Source organism: Patiria miniata, unplaced genomic scaffold (assembly GCF_015706575.1).
Source record: "Patiria miniata isolate m_02_andy unplaced genomic scaffold, ASM1570657v1 HiC_scaffold_9, whole genome shotgun sequence".
In the NCBI taxonomy this organism is placed as follows: Eukaryota; Metazoa; Echinodermata; class Asteroidea; order Valvatida; family Asterinidae; genus Patiria; species Patiria miniata.
In genome coordinates, this window is record NW_024037076.1 from 2,640,612 (window position 1) to 2,662,001 (window position 21,390).

The following is a 21,390-nucleotide window of genomic DNA, read 5'->3' on the forward strand; positions in this document are numbered from 1 at the left end:
AAAGACATGACTTGCAGATGAGACAGAAATTTGAGAAGGGCAAAACCCAGAGATGAAGCTTTTCATGACTTGAAAGGTAAGTAGGATGACTTACTTTTTATGTAGTTTCTGTTACTGTTAGAAGCAACAAAAATTGCTAAAAATCTTAAGTAGGGAGCATAACGACTAACGTGCTGAAGTTTTAGCTCAGTGGATACTATACATTTTGAGAAACCAGAGAAAAAATGTGCACAGTTTTCGGGGTCTCGTAACTGGATTCCATTGCTACAGCATCTAAGAAAGTGTGTGTTAAAACCATCTTCAGTGATTGTTTTTTTTCTTCAAACGATTCAATTTCAGGCGGAATATTTTCACAGGGTATTCGTTACCATCTTCAGGTTTTTTCTCATTCAATTGGCAGGCCCATTTCCGGGTAATTACCAATGTTCCTACTTGTGTCAATGATTGTAGCATTAGGCTGTATGAGTTTTTGTATTTATTTATTTATTTATTTATTTATTTATTTTATTTTCACATGGGATGTTTCTTACCCTGATCCAGGCTCTGTACTTGTCGTTGGCCATGCGTGGCACCCAGCGCAGCGTGTGCAGGATCTCGCTCTGTCTCAGGCAACGCTCGCTGTCTGTGTGCTGCCCCTCCAGTAGCTTCATGTAGGCAACAGAGGGCGCCAGACTGCCCAGGAGTCGCCAGCACACCACCGAGGTGTAGTGGATTGCGCAGGCATCCTGGAAAAGGATAGGGACAGATTTTAAGTAAAAAACACATGAAAGTTTAAAATTTTCAGAAAAATATTTTCAGGCATGCAACTGGGAATTTAGAACAAACGAGGAAATTCCAAACCACACAAGACTTTGTACAGTGTTTTTCAATTTGTAATGGCATTCCTAAGAGACAAAAAAAAACAAGATCAGCCGATCCGAGGAAAAGTTGCATGCCTGTGTTTTAATGAAAGTGACTTTTCAACCCTGTTGTTAAAATAAAAAAGGACACAAGATTCAAAAAGATCAGAGTCAAATTTCATAGAGTTAAAAAAGGACTGAAACTTGGTAAGCACGGAAAATATGTGCTTAGCAGAAACTGGTTACCGGCCAAAATGCCATGTGATGCATACTGTGTGTAACTGGTTCCCATCTTTTATGCGCTTAGCACGAATATTTGCAGCTAAGGAGCTTGGTAAGTGGGTCATCCTTACCATGTACTGCAGTGGTTTGTCCTGCTGTCTGGCCACCGCGTCACACTCGCTGCCCGCTGCGAGTAGCTCAACCAAGGTGTGGTACAGCTCATTGTAGTCAAAGCTGGTGTCGTACAAGACCTCACAAGCCTAAACAAAACATTTATACCATATGTCAGGAAATTTTAGACTGGACGCCGATTCACACCTCACACGAATGCGAAGCGAAATTGATGTCGAAATTCTCTGGAATACTAGGAGATTCAGTAAAGTTTAAATGTCTATGCTCAGCTGCTAAGAAGACTTGATCAAATCTATGTATTTGCCCAGTTGCCTTGAAGACTGTAGGTTTAAGTGTATGTTTGTGCTCAGTTGTCTTAAGGACTAACTTAAGTCTATGTTTACGCCTAGTCACCAAAGGACTCAGTCAAGTCTTTTTTTTTTGTATTGAGCAGCTGCCTAGAGGACTCAGTCAAGTCTATTTTTGATTACACAAAACAGCTGCCTGGAGGGCTTGGTCAAGTCTATGTTTGTTTACCTGTTGGTCTAGTTGTGGTACGTCTTTGCCGTTGTCAACATCTGAGGAGATGAGATTGTAGAACATGCGCTTCAGAGCTGTGCCTGTATGGAAACAAGTTCAGAAATTAGTTTCAGTTCGGTAATTTTTATGAGAAGTGAATTAGTTTTATGGTGTAAAAGCAAATATTTTAGTGAAACTAGACTTGTGGATGAAACTAACTTTTAATAATGTCAATGGACTATGTGCATGGGCTTGTGAGGGCGCTGTTGTAGCAGACCAGTAGACCATCCCTACATTATATTCTAGACTGTGAAAGGAAGGGAGCCCTATATGGAGTACCGAAGTGTGACGTCATTTAGAACCAGAAAGTGTAGTGCAAACGAATGGAGTACGCGCGCGTGTTGGTTCACGGGCTGAATCACGCGCTAATGTCTTTCACACACATTTTGTGCGCGTGACGTATTCACTTGGGTACTCCATTATGTTTCGCGTTATTAGAATTAACATTAAAAGTTGGATGCATTTGAGGGCAAATTGTGTTGGCTTACCGTCTACCCCGACCGTGCCGGTCTCGCTTGTGGTGGCTTTGCGGTAATTCTCCTCGACTTCTCGGCACGGGTTGTAGAACTTTGTGGTGGCGATTCCGCCGCGCTCTTCCTGGTAAAGCATTAGGGCTGGGTCGGTGCTCTGAACGGTGAAGATGTTCCACTGGACCTATCGGTGCAAGGAGATAGAGTTAGATAATAACATTTAAAACAAGTAGGGTCACAAATAAATAGCTTATTTCATTGACTTGGAAGGATTTGTGATGACTTGTTGGGACTTATGAGGACTTGTTTGGAATTGTGAGGACTTGTGCTGACTTATCAGGCATTGTGTGGCTTTTTGTGTGGCTTTTTGAGGACTTGTGTGGACTATTGAGGACTTGTAGGGGCTTAGTGCTGACGTGCTTACTTGTACGGACTACTGGGGACTTGTGTCGACTTGTGAGAACATGTAGGGACATGTTAGGGACCTGTGTCGACTCGTGCTAACATGTGCGGACTTGTGAGGCTTTGTACTGGCTTGTTATGACTTGTTATGACTTGTGAGGACTAGTGGGGACTTGTGATTGACTTGAGAGACCTGAAACTTGTGAGGACTTGTCGAGGACTTGTCAAGGACTAGCATAGGCAATGTAAGAAGAACGTTTCAAGCTTTCTGAGTTTAAAAGTAGATCCACTGTCAACCTACCTGTTCAAAGAGAAAAGGTCTGGCCTGGGTGAAGTGATGGACCAAGAACTCAAAGATGAGAAGTAGACGACACAGTGCCAATGGAGACTTGGTCTTCACATAGCTGCGACAAGAAATGCAGATACATTGTTAAATTTCAATCCAGCTTTCATTTTCTAAGGGGCAAGCTTAGACAAAGAGTCAATGACATCGTAGCTATTTATAGCATTGACCTCTCACCTTGACCTGGATACTTGGGACAGTGCCAAGGCAGTCTGGAGGAGGATGTCTTTCTTCTTGGCGACCGGCAGACTCTCAAAGATGAACATGAGGAGTTGGGCGTGTTCCACATTCAGATCTGTGGCATGTGACAGAAAACAAGAAATTATAATTTACAACATTTTTGATGAAAAACTTAAACTTTGGATGGATAATGTTTCGGTGGTCTAAACGGTGGGTAGAAGATAGAAACAATATATTCCTACTTGGGTAGATTTAACTCAAGATTTCAGATTTGAATATGTTTAAACACGTATGATTTCTGTACAGTCACAAAACAGTCGCTGAATCACCACCACCTACAATTTTGAAAACAGTTTTGTCCGACTTTCTTTTGAATTGTGGAGCAACTCTAAAAATTCAGTCATGGGTAAAACAGTAACTCATTTGCTTTGAAAACAAAGCTGGGAGTTTTTTATCAAACTTGATAAGTTGAGCAAAGATAGTTTCCACGATGATCACGATTAGTCAGAAAAGTTTTCAATTTTCAGTCAAAATGCCATCTTACACCACCTTAAATGGTAGTCTAAGTTACACCATAATTTGTTGAAGCCGCGGACCTATGCACTGTGAAACTTTCATGAAATGCGTCATAGCTGAAATCTTGCGCAGTGTGAAATGTTGCGCAACTAGCGCAATAAAATATGGCGCTAGTGGAGTTATGATAATGCATAAAGTTTCGTGAAATCGTCTACAGTCCCACTGACCATTTTTTAGTTTTTTTAGCTAACCTTCGGATTCTGTGAGTGGCTCCCCTCGCACAGCGATGTCTCTCAGCGTCTCTAGGACCCGCTGTAGCACGTTGTAACAACCGAGCAGAACGCCCTCCTGCTTGGTCATGGATGCCTGCTGCTGCTGTTGCTGCTGCAGCAAAATGTGGGCCAAAACTGCCAAGGTACGGGGCGGGATGTTCAGGGGCCACGGACCCTTCGCAGTTGGAGAAACACCGAGATGAGCTAGAAGAGAATCCTAGAAAGACAGAGAGATTTGAGACATCAGGGGATGGAATGCGACACAAAATAAAACTAGGGGCAAATTTCAAGGAGACGCTTAGTGCAGAAATTTGGCGCTTGTGTTCTTGGGCAAGACACTTTACGACAATTGTCTCGTTTCACTCACTAACGGGTACCTGTGAAGATATCGAGCTGCTGCGGGAAATTGGTCACATGGCCTGATGAACAGGTGAAATAACTGTGAAGCGTAAGATAACGGACAAACTTTTGAAAAGAATACGTGTTTTAGTGGCATGACTTGAGAGCAATCTGAGATGGCTTTTTATTACTCAAAGTAATTCTATTAAGCTTTCCTACCTGGAAGTTGTCTGGTAGTGCCTTGGAGGCCAGCAGTGTGTGGATGAAGTGGAGCAGAGCAGCGGAGAAGTTATCCATTAAGACAGCTAATGGAGGAAATCAATGATGTCCATCAGAAGTCATCACAGGTAAAGCACAAGTTAGTCACCAGTCAATCACAAGACAATTTCGAGTAAATCACAAGTTGATTTAGAAGTCAATCACAAGTTGATCACAAGTCAATCACAAGTCAAATCTCAAGTCATCACAAGTCAAATCTCAAGTCATCACAAGTCAATAACGAGTCAAATCTCAAGTCAATCTCAAGTCAATCTCAAGTCAATCACAAGTCAGTCACAACTCTATCACAAGTCAATCACAAGTCAGTTTTTCTTCTCTTTACAGGGTTTTTTTAAGGTTTGTGAGCAACAGTGCAGTTTGTGTTGTGTGTTAAATAACTGTTGAAATTAGTTTTGAAATTAATGATATTTACTGTCATCTGTCTTCACTGTTCCTTTGTCCAGATCCTTGACGACTCCAGCTATCCCCGCGATGTGACTCTCCGTGAAGGCAAGACTGTAAACCAATCACAAAAATCACAAGTTTCAAAACATCTCACAAACTTTAAATAATGTTTTAGAACTGTCAAACTGCACGAAATCATATATTTCTATGGTACATGTATTTACGTCTCCAGTGCACACACTGTAAAGATTGTTTCAAATTTTGAATTCTGTTTAAGAACTGTCAAACTGTACAGATTCATATATTTCTATGGTACATTACCTTGGAAAAGAATGGATCAGTCCATTATTGGAGTGGAGAAGATGAACAGTCAGAAACTGCAGCACGTCTGAGGCTAGCTTCAGGTACTGGAAGGAAACAATACAGAAATTAACAAACGGGGCCTTTACCAAAACCTTGGTTTTTGATGATTCTGATTGGCTGTTGTGCTTGAAGAAATGGCCCCTGAACATGATTCATGTGGTATACATGAGATGTAAACGGGCAGTGATTGGATAATATACTGAAGGAGTGGCCCCTGAACATGATGAACCAACGTTACACAAACAAGACAAAAAGGGCAGTGTTTAGTAATATGTTTGAAGGAGTGGCCCCTGAACATGATTATTGTTGCATAAACCAGACGTTATTAAAAGGGAATGATTGGATAATATAATGGAGGGAGTGGCCCCTGAACATGATGAACCAATGTTGCACAAACAAGAGGAAAAGGACAGTGATTGGTTAATCCGGTTCGTTAGTGTGACGTCATCTCACATTAACCATGCATACTTCACACGGTGTAGCATAGCATGAATGGATCCAGAAGTTAACGCATCCTCAACGGTTTATCCAATGGGTGCTAGTTATCAGTGGTGCGCGCGCGTAACGAACCGGATATGCGTGAAGGAGTGGCCCTTGAACATGAATAATGTATAATGAGCAATGTGATTGGAGATGGACAGAGTTACTGGGCTTCCGAGGACAAAAAGGCAGACAAACCAACAGACCTGTGATGGCTCCTCTCTGTCTGGAATCTCGGTCAGGCTGGGCGAGTCCTCCCTCTTCTCCGCCTCTTTCTTAGCCTCGGGCTTGGCTCCGCCTGGGACTGGGGGAGGAGGTGGTGGCCCTTGATTGTTAGCGGGCGCTTCTTTGGGGTCGGAGTCTGGGGTAAGGGTCTCCTCAAACCAGGGTCCCAGTATGGGCTCACTATCCTCGTCTGGATGAGTCGAGGGGAAAAAATTCGTAGAAAACGAAAGAAAATAACTCAACAAAAGTAACGGAAAAAAAGTGCTGAATGAAAAACAAGAACAGAATCAAAGGAGAGTGCAAAGGGAAACATGCGACAAACTAAAATTACGGAAAGCTTGCATGAATGATGGAGACAACTCCATTCAAAATCATAAGTTTTATAAAAATGGAACCAAAAATGAAACAGATGAAGTAAAACAAATGGCTCAAAACCAGGCTTTGAAAGAAAAAATCCGACAGCTACAAATCTTGTCCCAAAGCAAACTTAAGATGTTCGTTAAAAAAATTCCGCAAATCAATCATCATGAAGTCTGTCAAATGAATGCATAAAAGAACGTTTTTATTTGTGATCAAAAATGAAAAGCTTATCAACCCCAAAAATACTTAAAAAGAATAGGTGTTTCGCAGTGATGGAGTTTGCAGATAACTTGGGAAAGTGAATCCTATAAAGTTTTAGAGGGACTTTCTAGTGGTGTTGGGAGAATTTGTTAAAATGAAGTCAGGATGAGAAAGGCTGGGCTAGGTATTGTTAATGCAAAACCGAGGCAAGAGGATTGTGGTAAAATATCCTGCTGGTGGACATAGCAAATTGAGGGACTCTCTAGTGGTGTAAGGAGGAGTTGTTGAAATGAAGTCAGGATGAATAAGGCTGGGCTAGCAATTGTTAATGCAAAAATGGCACTGAGGCAAGAGAATTGTGGTAAAATATCCTGCTTGTGGACATAGCAGCCACAGTTCCCCTTTGCTTGTCATTGCATTTCTGTGTCTGTTAGGCCACGTTGTATATTACCTTCACTACTCTCTTCAGAGCTGCCAAAGTCGTCGCCGTAGTTTGTGTTCAGGGAATTACTCTCAGTGTCAGCTCCCTCAGAAGCTAGGGAGTCTTTCCGTTGCTTGGCGGTGGTGCATGCCTGGAAGTGAAGTAAAAAGAGTCCCTAGGTTTGTGAAGATTAGCTAAAAGTTCAGGAAAAAGTTCTGAAACTGGTTTATAAAGTTGCTCTAACTTTGCTTTTCATCAAATTTGATTTTTTTTTCAACTAATACATTTTCAATTTTTCAAGTTTATCTAAACGAAAAAAAAGGCTACTTTTTTCTCTTTGAACTTATTGACTCTCTGAAAATATGCTTTTAGTTTGGGCCGCTTTTTTTTTCCATAAAAAGAATTTGAAATTTTGTACAGTAAATATACCATCACTAAACATGGGTGGATACTTTTGTTCGATGTCCCATGATTCAAAAGAAAAACATGTCATTAAAGGTGTAGGAGTCTGTGGGACCTTGCTGCATTGAGCCATCAACACCAGTGCATAAACGGCCAATTCTGAGACAATGAGAGCTAGTCCCATTGAACAATGCCACAGTTGTATCCTGCTGCATTCAGTGACCACGGACTCCTAAGCAGTTTGGCCTTGAGACTTTTGAGCAGGGTTTCTAGCCAAACTACCCTAGGGGGTTAGGGTTAAGCTTACCTTTTTGTAGGCGGATGTGAAGAGGTTGATGAGTAAGTTGGTGAGTGGAACGTTGGTGATGATACAACTGACGCGTTGCCAGGCGGTGTACTGCGGCAGGATGCTAAGCCTAGCTGGGGCTGGGTCTGTCGTGTCGATCTCCTGTTGAGATCGAAGAATTAGTGAAACAATATTGAAACCTTTCAATTGATTTATTTTGCATTGAGGTTATACTTTTTAATACTTCGCGGATTTTGACTAGTCAGCCGAGCTGCAAAGCTCGGTGGTCGAGTGGTAAGACATCTGCACTAGCAAGTTAGCGGTCGTGGGTTCGAGTCCAGCCCAGTGAAACTAGCGAATCTAAAATAACATAGTGGTGCTTATCAACTTTTCATTAAAAGGCAAAACCAAGTTTTACAGCCACTTTTGCAGTTCACTTGTCATCCTGTGTGGCCTTGCATTTGTGACGTCAGTAGAGGTGCCCACGAGTTATGGTTCTCGTAAAGGTTCATGCGAATGTTTAAAAGGTGTCGCAACTGTGCTGCCACTGTAAAATTTGTGTGGAGTTGAAATGTGCTCAGGTTTTTGCCAATTTGTCGCACAAAAGCCAGCCGCGATGACGCAAAGTCACATTCGCCTGAGTACGAGTATGCAACAAGCTTGAACCTGCCTTTGACATGTTGCTCACAAGTTATCTCTTCCAAGTGATTTTCACTCCAACTCAAGATCGTGAGAAGTTTGAATACCTTATTTGAAACAAGCATATGTATTTTAGTTGCCACAACGCAACTGATGGATGAGTAGGATTTACAGACTTGTTTCTGGGTGCTACGTACCATGGAGAGGCCCTCTATGTGCAGATCTTCCAGCAAAGCAGTCAGGAGGGACAAGGCGCAAGATGACAGAGCCACCGTCAGACTGCTGATGTTTTGAGTTCTGCAAAAAATTTGAAATAAACAAAAATACTTCATTTCAGGCCTTTACTCAATGACTCAGTCCATCAGTCAGTGACTCAGTCAGTCAGAGGAAACAAAAATGGCACCAAATTATGCCACAGCTGTTCAGAAAGGTCATGTGGTCAACTGTAGATTAACATAATCACCATCTGCATATTAAAGTACCTTACTTCAAACTTGGTATGTTCAAAGAACCTCCACAATGCTAGGCATTGGATTTCTCTCAACTGAATAGCAAAAGACAGAGGTTTGATAAAAAGCCTGATTTTTGCTTCACCCTTTTGCAGAGCCAGGTCTTCCTGTGCCTGCCACGGCGCCCTCTTTAGCTTTTCCTTGCCCAGGCTTGGGCTCGGTCTTGAGACTTCCGGGGATGTCCTTCTCCTTTTCCTTGGGCTTCTCCGGGATGGTTGCTGAGGCGTTGAGGTTCAGGATGCGGTCTAGGTCACGGAGGATGCACCACGCTCCGAGCATGTGTAGATTCTGAAGATTCTGTTATTTAAGATTACATAAATGATGGAAAATTAAAAAACGAATGAAACCGATTGGCCATTAAGCTTGTAGTGGCCCCTGAACATGATTAAAAGCCGACATGATTGGATATTAGGATTTTCAAAATTGCTCTAGAACACAGGTCCGAACATGTTCAAATTTCACTTTATGATTTAACATTATGATTACAAAGGAAACAAATTGTTGTCACATACAACCAAAAGAAATTAAAATTGTTACAGTAACTGGTTATTTTTGTCCAAGAGAAGGCCCATGAACATGAAGCATTAAAGGGCTGTGACTGGCTGCTATACATGTACATCAGGATATGTGGCCCCTGAACATGAATTGATTTCCAATGTTGCAAGACAAAGAGGAAGAGGTATGTTACACCAGCAAAAAGTCAGTGAATGGGGGATATTATAAATAATTCTATCATGAGCAACAACGAGCAAAAATTACTTACATGGCCACCGGCTCGTGTGGACAGTTTGACGGCACTCTGCAAAACTCTGAAGAGACTCAACTGCAGAAGAAAGAAAATGAGTTAAAACTGGAATTCAGACAAGAAATAGAACCAAGCATGGAAACTAAGATAAGGAGGAGCATTTTTTTTATTAACTTGAGACTTGCATTTGACTTGTGATAATTTTGGGTTGACTTGTGATGGACTAATGACTGACTTGTGATTCCACCTACCCCTTTCTGCACAATGAGCGATGCGATGTTCTCCTGTTCCTCGTCTTTAGCCCCTCCGGCCGGAGTGGCCGTCGTGAGGCTACTACGGGCCGGCTGACCACTCGACAGCGACAGCAGGGTGCTGGTGGTGGTGGCCGACACGGCCGCAAAGAGGCAACTCATGACGATGGTGGTCAGTTTCTCCATGTGACCTGGGGTCATGGGTTCAAGGGTCGGCAGGGCCAGGACCCGGGAGACGATGGTCATGTCGTTGAGGAGGGAGGGAAAGCTGAAAACGGAAGTACAAAAAATGTGAATCGGACTTAAAAATTGAATTAATCTTGAAAATGTATTATGCTCTCTCCTCTCAATATCCATGAACTGAATTTCTCCCTGCTTATAATGGAACGCTCCGGATTTGGCCATAAGCCACACCCACCTCTGGCTATTAGCTCCGCCCACCTCTAACTTGTATACATTTATTTCAAGTTGTTCACAGAAAAGCTTTTTCAATTTTTTTGTAAACATAAAAACTTCTCAGGAATTATATTTCAAGATTCCACACACCCATCAATTTCTAAGACATTCAAAATTTAAGCAAATTTAAGAGAAAGTTTTCAAGCATATAATGAAAACCGTTTTTACTTTTTTTTCTTTTAAAGAAATGTAACTTGACACAATTCTCAATCCCTCTTTTTGTGTTTCTCCTTCCAACCCTGCATTCTTGTGTGCCCCTGCATGTTTGTTTCTTGTTCCTCTGTCATTTGCCTCTGAAGAAGGCCTTGCTAAGGATAAAATATCAGGCTATTTTATTTGTTTGATTTGTACATTTCAGGTCAGTCCAGTCAGTGAGCAGTTTGCAGCACTTCAATTCAAATTTGACAAGGTATGTCTAAGACAAGTACACAAAATGAACCATAAACATGTCCACCTACCTCGCTTTCATGGAAGAAGCGTCCGCAGCAGTGCTGGGCAGCACGAATGGGAACCCGTTGGCAGCGTCGCGGAACGCGTTGATGTAGCGCTGCAGGAACGGCAAGTTCAGGCAGACGTCAAGTAGGATATCAGACCCATGCAGCGAGTGAAGGTTGTCGATGTTGCGGGCCGCAAAGTAGGCCTTCATGTCGGCACTGGGGTCAGTCTTGGTCGGGGTGGATTTGTCGTCGGACTTTTTTGTAAGAAGAAAAAGAGAAAGAGATTACAGTCTATTCGAAAACAATAAATGTATAATCAATGTAGACAATGACTGGGATCTTCCTTCTTCATTCCTACAAATTCCTACTAAATCCTACAAAATCAAAAAAATCTTCAAAAATTAAAAAAAAAATATCCCACAAAATCCTAGAAAATCCTAAAAGACCAAAACCACTGGAGAGTTTTGAAGGATTTGAAGTTAAGCAAGGCAAACAAGCAGGCAATCAACCTTTTCAGTCTTCAGCGATGCGCCGGAGCTGTAGTGAGGTGCCGATTCACAGAACGCCGACATCAACTGCTTGAGGAAATCGGCTTGGGACATCGGCCGGGTGTCGCTGACTTTCACCAGTGTAGTTGATGTCGTACTCTCTGGCTCTGTGTAGAAGACGGAAGAAAACCATCATGAAACTTTTAGCCATCCATGTTATGGAAACACTTTTAAAAGGAGAACATGCTTTTGCAATCTGAACAAAGATCTTCAACTTTTTAGAATAAAGGACTCAGGTAAAAGATAATTAATAGATTAAATCGGCACACAAATTAAGAGCCATTTTTGAGGTGAAAAGTTGGTGGCGGGCATTTCGTATGCATTCTTAAAATCAAGGTGCGTGCGCGTTTCAGTTTAAACCCTATTGGTAGAAGGGCCACTGAGTGCTTGTGTACCGCCTGCGCACAAATGTGGTTCTATCTCTGTACTGGCTCCGAAGTTACATCGCTATAAATTGGTCTGTAGTTCTACCTGGCTCTTCAATGGTGGCAGTTGAAGGGGGCATTTGGGCAGCTTTCAGCATGGCGGTCAAGGTGACGATGTTTGACCGCTGAAGCTGGCCAGACCCTGTGCAAAGGCCCTCTACCAGCGACATCAGGTTACGCTGCAATAAATCACATTTCATTCATTATTGGAAGAAATATCACATGGGCGTTGAGAAGGGGTGGGGGAGAGGGCGTTACGGTTTTCACTGACAAAAACGTTGTTCTGACATATACATCAAGTGTTAGTCGGCAAAAATGCTGCAACGAATAGCGTTTCATATTGTCTGATTGTGTCCAATAATGTCCCACTGGAACAGCTCCCCTGATAATCAATCAGTGTCCAGCCCTCCAAATGCATCTAGGATACCATCAAGTGTTTGTATGCTTTTGTTATTGTCCATTGAGTTACATTCAACTGGACTTTTGAAAGGACTTGTGTTTTGGGTTTTTTTTTCAGACTGGACTTGTGCCGAACAAAGCATTTATTATAATGTGTTTTTTTTTATAAAGCACATGTATCTACCAGGCTCTTCGTCATTATTTGGCCAATGAAACATTCCAAAGACAATCTCAGCTCCCTGGGGAGTGTACAGCTCGATGCTGCCATTTTGGCGCAAAGCAGCTAAAATCGACCACAACAAGTATCTCTGCTCTCACAGGTACTAATGTACTCCTGGGTGGGGAGAAGCAATGAGTGACAAAGTGTCTTGCCCAAGGGCACACGCACCATAAACCCAGGCTGGACTTGAACCCACAACTTGCAGAATTACCCGCAGACTGTGAGTTCAATGCTCCAGACCAAGAGGCCACGGCACTCAACAACAAACTCATACCTGGGAGACAGAGCATGCAAGCTTGTACTTGAGCATCCGTTGCAGGCACAGGTCCATGAGGGTGTGGCAGGCAGTGACCACCCGGCCAACGATGGACTTGGACACTACAAAAACAAAAAGAACTTGAATGGAATTCCAGACTTGGCCATGAGCCCTGCCCCCCCCCCCCATGGTTTTTGTACATAGCTCACAGTTTTTGTGACTGAATTTGGTCAACCTACCTTGGTCCCACCCGACAATAACGCTCGCTGTTTGACTGACAAAGAGGAAGAGTCCATTACACATATGCAAGTGAAATTTTAAAAATTGCTTGGACAAAATAAATGAGACTGAGTGTAATTAATATTAAGATGACAGGCACAAAAGTGGCAAAATTCTTCACTAATTTACAATGCACTACCAGTACAAAAGTGAAATAGCAAATCATAGTTACTAAACTGTCCAAAAAGTCCAATGTTCAACTGGAATTTTTGAAGATCAAAGGGGGGATATGACAGAAAAGGAGGAAAACAAGCATGAGTTATGGAAAAAGTGTCATTAGCTGCGTGAAGAATGGAGAACTAAAAACGCATTTCAATTTTTTTTAAATGATTGTGCATGCTTTGCTAAAAATACTATGACTCTCCAAAGATAATTAACTGTGTACACCACCATGACCACCCACATCTGGATACCAAACTTTTTCTAAGTTCAAACATAGTATAGCCTCAACCCCCCCCCCCTCCCCACTTCCCCCCTCCCTTCCAACGCATTTTACTTTTCTTTTTTCTATATTATTAACAATAACATAACATGATTGACAATAACAACAAAACTTTCAGTGACTTACACAGGGTTGAGTGCTCTGTGATGTAGTGGGCAGAGAGGGCCACAAAACAGGAGTAGAAGTTTTCATATTTATCATCATGGTTCAAAATGTCGTCACCACTGCGGAAAAGAAAACAAAGGCATAATTTACATTATTGTTGGGTGTTTCCTCCCTATCCTAAAAACTCAAAAAGTAAAAAAAAAAAAAAAAAAAAAAAGTCGAACACACGTCTGAATTTTTGGTTTCAAATTTGGCAGAGTAGAACTACAGCATACGTCTCAAATAAAGGTCCATTTACCTCTCTATAATCGCATCCACAAGTAAGGACACATCCGAGCTCCTAAAACCCGACTGGGAAGCAGAAACGAGCGCCTTTTGGACGGCGTTCCAGTCGACTCCGGGAACCCCGGATGCCGCCATCTTGGTGACTTTCATTTCACGGTACGGGGTAAGAGCGCCCTCCATCGGCGCTTCGCGTTCAAAAAATTCTACTCCTGATTCATTTGATTTTCAGTGATACAATTTATTTATATATATATATTTCATTGCTTAAAAGATGTATCAAAAGAACTATGTTCAAATTTACTGCGCTGCAAAAATAAAATTCTATTTAATCGCTGGATTCAAAGTTTCACCATGTCGTACGAGGCTGCGAAATTGACCTTTGCTCGACCTAATTTGCATAATTGTGATTTTCTGGACGGGGAGGGAATATAATTTCTCTCTTTAGATTTAACATTTCTTGGCTCTGGTTGAGCCAATAAAGACAGCAAGATGATCCATAGCTTATTTATGATTAACCCTTCCGGGTGAGTTGTATTTTGATTCTTGGAATCGCTGACGACCGTTTTTATAACTTTACAAAAATACTGCTGAATTACATTCTGTCAACATCATAACATTATAATTTACATTGCAATTGGCTGTACAGTGTACAGCATCGCAATAGTCTACCTGTCTACACTACAGTCTACACTACAGTGTGTCACTTGTGCTCCACAAATTACAATGTAGTTGTCAATTTACAATTATTCTACAGTGTAGTTGTCAATGACAATTCCATGCTCGGTAACGTATCATGTGAAACTAAGTTATAACTATTAATTTTAATAAAATGTTACGTTGAATGGTTGATTATTTTTTGATAGTGGATATTTTGCCGGAGGTAACGCCGGCAAACTAACGTTTACTAAAGTTTTGCCAGTGGTAATCCATATCAACTGAGGGCGCTGTACTCTTTAAGATAGGGCTGAATTATAAGATGTATTAAATTCCCACCTAAAGTTGTGTAGCACATTTGGTGCAGTGGTTATGCAACGGCTCTCGCGAGAGGAATGACCCAGGTTTGATCCCGATCCCCGCCACATTTCTAAGGGTTTTTTCCCCATCCCCAAATAAATAAGAATATTGTTCTTTTATTATTTTGACATTTCTCAAACATTTTATTGCAGATCACATTTTCTTTTTCAGATTTGTGGCTCTGGAGGGAAATAAAGTCCGAAATTATAAAATGGTCTGATTCCCATCTTGTGAATACGAAGTTACAACAATAATATTGGCATGGAGCCAGACTAAAATTTGTCACTGGAAAATGTTAAAGTACAAAAAAACAGTAACTGCGCATGTTCAGTGCATATCCGGCAAACTAACGTTTACTAAAGGTTTGCCGTCTCTGGCAAAATATCCACTGCCAAAAAATATTAATTGCTTCTTTAAAAATAATACAGTCTGAGCCATCGAATGGCAGCAATATTGCACAGATTGTGTAAATTGCCATGAGTGCACAGTCCACAGATTGCGTGTTTGGATTATGAATGATTATCATGATTATGACTGAGCCCACAAACATATTTTATACTTTCCCTCATCAGTCCAGCATCTAAGTAAAACATGGCACCTATATAATGGTTATGAGCCCAAAAAAGTATATTTTCTAAGTTATCGTAGTCACTGTCACTTTTTGTCAGATTGTGTCTGTGCTGTTTATTTTTATGTTTGTGTTTTGATAATACTACTAATTTTGACTATACTAACCTGATTGATATCTACATTTCAGGGATATTTTTATGGAAAAGCACTGGAAAAGCGTCATAGGCCGTTCAGTGTGTGACTACTTCTTTGAAGCCCAGAACAAGGTAAACTCTCCCCCACCCCCCCCCCTTCGCTCCTGCCCTAAAACTCCCCATCCCCACCCCACCCCACCCCACCTCACCCCACCCTGATTCCCCATCCCTACCCCCCCCCCATCCCTACCCCCATCTCCACCTCCAGGCCTTCCCAAAATCACTCCCACTCCCAAGCTAACTCCTATGCCCCAAATTCTGCCACCATGCCCACCCCACCTAATCCAACTCCCCTCCCCCACACCCTCCCCTCACCCATCCCCCCCATGTGAATTAATGTATGTTCACACGTGATTAGGATGGTATTTTTTACAACATGGCAATAGCACATAACATTTCAGAGACTTTTAAGCAGAATTTTTTTTGTGTGTCCAAATATACAGGTCAGTTGCCATGACGACGTTCCATCCGTTATCTCCACCCCGCATCATTACCTCATCAGTATCTATAGGAACCAGCTCTTCTTCGTTGCCGTGGTGCAGAACGAAGGTGAGCGTTATGCAAATGGCACCCTCTAGAGACAGAGAGTCAACACATTGGATTAGAAATTACGTCCATGTGTTCTTGCCTTGGGGCCAGAGCCTTCAGAAGAATAAGCCAGATTAACCACTGGTCTCTGTACCGCCCAAATCTGCCCCAGCACTGTAGTAAGTTTTCATGGGTTCATAAGGAAATAAAAAAAGTGTGATACAATGTTGCACAGTTTCTTGTAGGTTAATCGAATAGCACAATGTATGGGTTGGGTGCGATCAGTGGATCTGTGCTATGATCTGTGCCATTTGCTTGTGCGATTGGCCGATGGCGATGTGCCATCGGTCAATCATGATTGAATTTACTTATTTACAGCTCTGGGTTATTGTTTTAAAAAAGAGAAGTCAAGTCTGATATTTCATACAACGGATCACGCATTCGTATTTCTGCACAAACTAACAACAGCCCTAACCCACCAATCGCACCCACCGATACTGATACACTGTTAAGTACTTAGCATATAGGACAATGTCAAAATCGTACTAGTCCCCATTCCATTGTTGAAATAAATTTCCAATAATTCCGGATCAATTCGTTTCCTGTTGCAGTTCCGCCACTCTTCGTCATCGAGTTCCTTCACAGGATCTTTGACACATTCAGCGAGTACTTCGGTGACTGCACAGAGACTACAATTAAGGAGCACTATGTGGTTGTTTATGAGGTAAAATTAGTTATCCCATGAGTGGAACAGGGAATTATGTACTGTGTGCCTGGGTCCCACATACCACGAGGCCAAACCAAGTGGCATGTGGAACACAGATGCGCTACATTTTCCATGTTCCACGAATTTATCTCCAAGTAAATTTGACACACAGTAAACATGGAACGCGCACGCTGTACACAAACTTTTCAGCTGACATCCAATTCCACATGTGTGCAGTTGGATTAGCACGTGCATCTTAGATCCAAAAGTGGGCATGACCTATGACTGCGAGAAAAATACTGCAGTCAATTTTGGACAAACTTGGTACGAATTTCGCCCGAAATTTGCAAGATTACTTGACATCTAGAGGTACAAATTCAATTTTTCCAGGCAAAAGTAAATATCGAGTGAAAAAAATGGTCTAGATTTCAAATTCAGGAAAAAAAATTCAGGTTTTTTTGCTTGCATTGGTGTGTGGCTCACAATATGGAGGAAGTCCAGTATTTGAGCCACATATTTGGGGCTAGGTCGCTCCGTAAGTGGAATTTCCTTTCCGTTCGTTCTTCCAGCTTCTTGAAGAGATGTTAGACAGTGGTTTCCCACTGGCCACAGAATCCAACGTCCTGAAGGAGCTGATCAAACCACCCAACATCCTGAGAGCAGTGGTCAACACTGTCACAGGCAGCTCCAAGTAAGTTCCTTGACCTCTGATCTCCCCCTAGTCCATCCATTCTACTTCAATTACATGCTATCAATTTTAAAAGTATGAACTCTGCCTCAAAATTGCACATTAAGAGTCAGAGAGGGGCGGCCAGTTGAAAAAAAGCTACCTTCCAGAACCAGCGTCTGTTAGCAAATTTGTCGTCACAATCCCCCCCCCCCCCATGCAATCCGGCGTTGCCCCTGCCTTGGGAGATTTCATTTCAAAATAAACCTTTTTTTGTCTCGCAGTGTTGCCGACACGCTACCGAGCGGCCAACTTTCCAATGTTCCCTGGAGGCGAAGTGGGGTCAAATACACCAACAATGAAGCCTACTTTGACGTTATCGAAGAGGTGGACTGCATTATTGATAAGTCGGTAAGTAATCTCTGTTTCCTTTTTTTTTTCAATCTTTGATTTGTCAACTTCCATTGCATTTTCACTGGATTTGTTGCGGCAACTTTTGGTGAGAAATCAGTGAAGTCTATCACAAGTCTGTCACATGTTGGTCACAAGTTAGTTGCGTGTCAGTCACATGTCAATCTTATGTCAGTCACATGTTCATCACATGCGAATCACAGGTCAGTCACAAGTCGATTGTAAACCAGTCACGAGTCAAATCATAAGTCAGTCACAAGTCAATCACAAGTCAGTCACAAGTCAGTCACATGTCAATCACATGTCAGTCGCAAGTCAAATCACAGACTAGTCACAAGTCAAATCTTAAGTCGGTCACAAGTCGGCCTTAGGTCACGTCACTAGTCTGATCCCATTTAACAGTGGATAAACTACGACAGTGAAATCCCACAATTCAATAAATGTTGTGTCCTTTTCTTACAGGGGTCTGTAGTTTTTGCTGAAATTCAAGGTCACATTGAGTGTAGTGTCAAGCTTTCTGGAATGCCCGACCTCACGATGTCCTTTGTCAACCACCGCTTACTTGACGACGTCAGTTTCCATCCATGTGTCCGATTCAAACGTTGGGAGGTAAGTTCTACAAAAGTACCAACAATAGCATATCACATATACATTAATATTTCATATTTCATAGTTCTGGCCACTAAAAGAAAACAAAAATCCTGTTTCGTGGTCAAGAACAACTATGCCTTAGCTGAATCTTGTTCCTTGCATTAGTTTTTGAGGTATTAGGCGAAAAACAAATCACCTTTTTACAGTAATCAGTCCTACCTGGAACTTTGCACCCAAATTTGCCGACCTCAAACTTGTTTTTTGCCAAGTTTGGCCAAAAGTGTACAAAAGTGTATTTTGAAACTTTGAAAAGTCTTCCCTATGCGAGTTCATTGTGTGTTATTGGTTAATTAGACAATCATAACAGATTGCAATCATAGGGACCCTAAAGTAAATAACGTATGTATAAATGACCAACAGATAAACATTAAAAAATAAAACTTTTCCTACCTACTTTTTCCTGGCTTTAATTAAACCCACTTTAGAAAATAGATATAGCTCAGTTCGGGACCTCTGTTGTAGACATGGCCTTCATAGAATGATTGGTGCCTAATTTGTATCCTTAATATTACCTCAAAATTGACAATATGTTGATTTTTTTATTCCCCACAGTCGGAACGAGTGTTGTCTTTTGTCCCACCTGATGGGAACTTCCAACTATTGACCTACCACATTGGAGCATCTAGGTAAGATAAGTCAGATTATTTTTTTCTGAGAAACCAAGATAATTTGATTTCTGGTTAATGGAGATCAACAGCTATCGACTAGTATACAACAATTGTTCAAAAACTTGTTGTGGTTTGAAGAAAGGAAAGAATTTTTGTGGGGGGAGGAGAACAACAAAATCAGGGGAAAGTAGAGGAGGGTTTTCGGTTTAGTTTCAGTTCACAACCAATTCAGACCAGTTTACGTCGGATGGCGTGTATACATGCAAAGGTTTTGCGGTATTTGGAACGGATGATGCGTAAACACGCAGCTAGCGAGGCCGGAAAAATCTGACTGCGATTGGCTCGCAGCGAGCGAGGCCAGAAATATCAGGGTGTGCTACCTGCAGATAACAGCCTGAACCCGTCTGGCATCGAGCTTCGTGAAAAACAATCCCGCGCCTGGGTCCGGTCAATGTCAAAATAATCCTGGCGCAAACTGGTCAATAAATATGTTGGAGGTTCTTATCCAGTTACTGCAAACAACGATTTGAGAAACAATTAATTTTTTTTTTGAGGGTTTATCCGTAGACCTTCTGGTTCATACTTCAACGGATTTGTGAAGCAAATGTGACATCATGAATTATTCGCTGCAAAATTAGCCAGAGTTGACATTTGTTTATTTTGTGCATTTGCAGCACGAATACTTGCCGGTATGAACCAGTCTTTACTCTGTATATTAGGGCTAGCTGGATGTTCCATTTGCCACAAAGTCATTGATAATATAACTTCACAAACTCACTGTCTCTTTTATTTCCGCACTCAGCCTGACTGCCATCCCAGTCTACATCAAACCAAACATCTCCTTCCGGGACAACTCTGGACGGTTCGAACTCTCCATTGGACCAAAGCAGACGATGGGCAAAAACGTAAGTATAACGACATTGATAATATTGAATGCATTGCAGATAGCTTTTATTTTCACTGAATGCCACGGTGTGGGCTTCTTTAAGTACCTCCTTGATGGTTACAAAGAGTGAGGAAGGGCAGCACTCTTAAATGATTTGCCACCAGACGTCCACAGGCGTCACCAGACCAACTTGAATTGGGGCAGGGGGAGTTGTAACATCAAATTTGCGGATGGTAACCAGAAAAAAATTTCTGGTCAAACCCCATCCCCCAAACCCCACCCTCACCAGGTCAATATGTGGCTGGACATCATCTTCCTATTGGGGGCGCTGTTGAAAGCGGATAGTCTTGAACACTATCGCACAATAGGTGGCGCTATTGGTTGCGGCATATTTGTGACTGAAATGATCTTGCCAACAGGATGATTTTGGCAACGAAAAGAATTAATTTGGGGGGGGGAGGGGTTCGCAACCTCCCCTCCCCCACCCCAATCCCCCCCCCCCCCCCACCTCATTTTGTCGGATCTGGTATTATTTTGTTTTTGATTTACCATGTTCAGGTGGAAAACGTAGTGATCACTTCGGACATGCCCAAGCAGGTACTGAATATGAACCTGACCCCCACCCAGGGGACGTACAGCTTTGACCCCGTGGGCAAGACTCTCACCTGGGAAGTTGGCAAGATCAACCCCCAGCGACTGCCCAGCATTAAAGGCTCGGTGTCACTGCAGAGCGGTGCCCCACCCCCCGAAGCCAACCCTACCATCAACGTGCAGTTTTCCATCTCGACGCTGGCCATATCTGGGGTGAAAGTCAACCGGCTGGATATGTATGGAGAGGTATGTTTGCCTAGTGTCCTGACTGACTGACTGTCACATGTGACTTAGACTGGTTGTTCCCCGGTGAAGAGTGCCGGGCAGTGCTGTTGTATAGGATTACCCCGCAACTAACATTAATTTGTTGGGTTATTAAGGAATTTTGGCGAATGTACCTACATGCATTCCGTAGCTTGCCCAACATTAAAAATATATTTTGTTCTTCCTTTTCAGAAATACAAGCCCTTCAAAGGAGTCAAGTATATAACGAAGGCTGGCAAGTTCCAAGTTCGAATGTGAGTCTCTGAGATTCCAGAAATATATGTAAACTTATAGAAATATATCTCGCAAAGTTGTTAACAAACTCTTGTGTAAATTACATAACCATGAACATTTAATGTCAAGTATTTAATTAAAATCATGTAGAAGTGCAGAGTCAGTTCTGAAAACCAGTTTTTACAAAGGGTCAACATTTGGTATAAAAATCATCAAAAAAAGTAATAAAACCCTCTTAAAATCTCTGAATGGAAAGGGGGTCCAATTGCAGTTCTGTGTACTTCACAAAAAGCTGAACCTGAGTTGTTAGAATTGTTGTCTTTTCCATTGTATATTTGTCTCAATATTTTACAACTTTTTAAAGTGGGTTTTGTTTTGGTTTATCGTTAGGACATT

At 41.9% G+C, this 21,390-nt stretch overlaps 2 protein-coding genes across 3 annotated transcripts in view; one reads left to right on the forward strand and one right to left on the reverse strand.

The window, feature by feature from the left end:
- Positions 1 to 13,820, reverse strand: part of LOC119720493 (E3 ubiquitin-protein ligase UBR4-like) — a 72,658-nt gene extending 58,838 nt beyond the window's left edge. For both annotated transcript variants that reach the window (XM_038190177.1, XM_038190176.1), the window contains exons 1-23: positions 13,684 to 13,820; positions 13,407 to 13,504; positions 12,578 to 12,681; positions 11,731 to 11,863; positions 11,221 to 11,366; positions 10,733 to 10,965; positions 9,819 to 10,086; positions 9,586 to 9,645; positions 8,908 to 9,119; positions 8,511 to 8,610; positions 7,696 to 7,836; positions 7,017 to 7,137; positions 5,986 to 6,194; positions 5,258 to 5,343; positions 4,965 to 5,047; positions 4,493 to 4,578; positions 3,914 to 4,151; positions 3,144 to 3,261; positions 2,925 to 3,027; positions 2,240 to 2,405; positions 1,710 to 1,792; positions 1,193 to 1,321; positions 531 to 725 (exon numbers count right to left, since the gene is read on the reverse strand). In XM_038190177.1, coding sequence (XP_038046105.1) covers positions 531 to 725; positions 1,193 to 1,321; positions 1,710 to 1,792; positions 2,240 to 2,405; positions 2,925 to 3,027; positions 3,144 to 3,261; positions 3,914 to 4,151; positions 4,493 to 4,578; positions 4,965 to 5,047; positions 5,258 to 5,343; positions 5,986 to 6,194; positions 7,017 to 7,137; positions 7,696 to 7,836; positions 8,511 to 8,610; positions 8,908 to 9,119; positions 9,586 to 9,645; positions 9,819 to 10,086; positions 10,733 to 10,965; positions 11,221 to 11,366; positions 11,731 to 11,863; positions 12,578 to 12,681; positions 13,407 to 13,504; positions 13,684 to 13,820 — 3,249 coding nt within the window. The remainder of the gene's footprint in view (positions 1 to 530; positions 726 to 1,192; positions 1,322 to 1,709; positions 1,793 to 2,239; positions 2,406 to 2,924; positions 3,028 to 3,143; positions 3,262 to 3,913; positions 4,152 to 4,492; positions 4,579 to 4,964; positions 5,048 to 5,257; positions 5,344 to 5,985; positions 6,195 to 7,016; positions 7,138 to 7,695; positions 7,837 to 8,510; positions 8,611 to 8,907; positions 9,120 to 9,585; positions 9,646 to 9,818; positions 10,087 to 10,732; positions 10,966 to 11,220; positions 11,367 to 11,730; positions 11,864 to 12,577; positions 12,682 to 13,406; positions 13,505 to 13,683) is intronic.
- Positions 13,821 to 14,042: 222 nt separating this feature from the next.
- LOC119720609 (AP-3 complex subunit mu-1-like) lies at positions 14,043 to 21,076 on the forward strand. The gene is made up of 11 exons (XM_038190345.1): positions 14,043 to 14,194; positions 15,442 to 15,520; positions 15,892 to 15,997; positions 16,588 to 16,700; positions 17,252 to 17,373; positions 17,634 to 17,760; positions 18,223 to 18,369; positions 18,964 to 19,037; positions 19,822 to 19,924; positions 20,464 to 20,742; positions 20,953 to 21,076. The coding sequence occupies exons 1-11, from the start codon at positions 14,160 to 14,162 to the stop codon at positions 21,016 to 21,018; spliced, it is 1,251 nt and encodes a 416-aa protein (XP_038046273.1). The 5' UTR covers positions 14,043 to 14,159; the 3' UTR covers positions 21,019 to 21,076.
- Positions 21,077 to 21,390: the final 314 nt, after the last annotated feature.

Bases quoted from the DNA above. Each gene is read 5' to 3' on its own strand.
- LOC119720609 (XM_038190345.1), top strand. From the start codon at position 14,160: ATGATCCATAGCTTATTTATGATTAACCCTTCCGG. The intron at 15,521-15,891 runs GTAAACTCTCCC...CCAAATATACAG, and splicing joins TCTTTGAAGCCCAGAACAAG to GTCAGTTGCCATGACGACGT. The intron at 17,761-18,222 runs GTAAGTAATCTC...CTTTTCTTACAG, and splicing joins ACTGCATTATTGATAAGTCG to GGGTCTGTAGTTTTTGCTGA.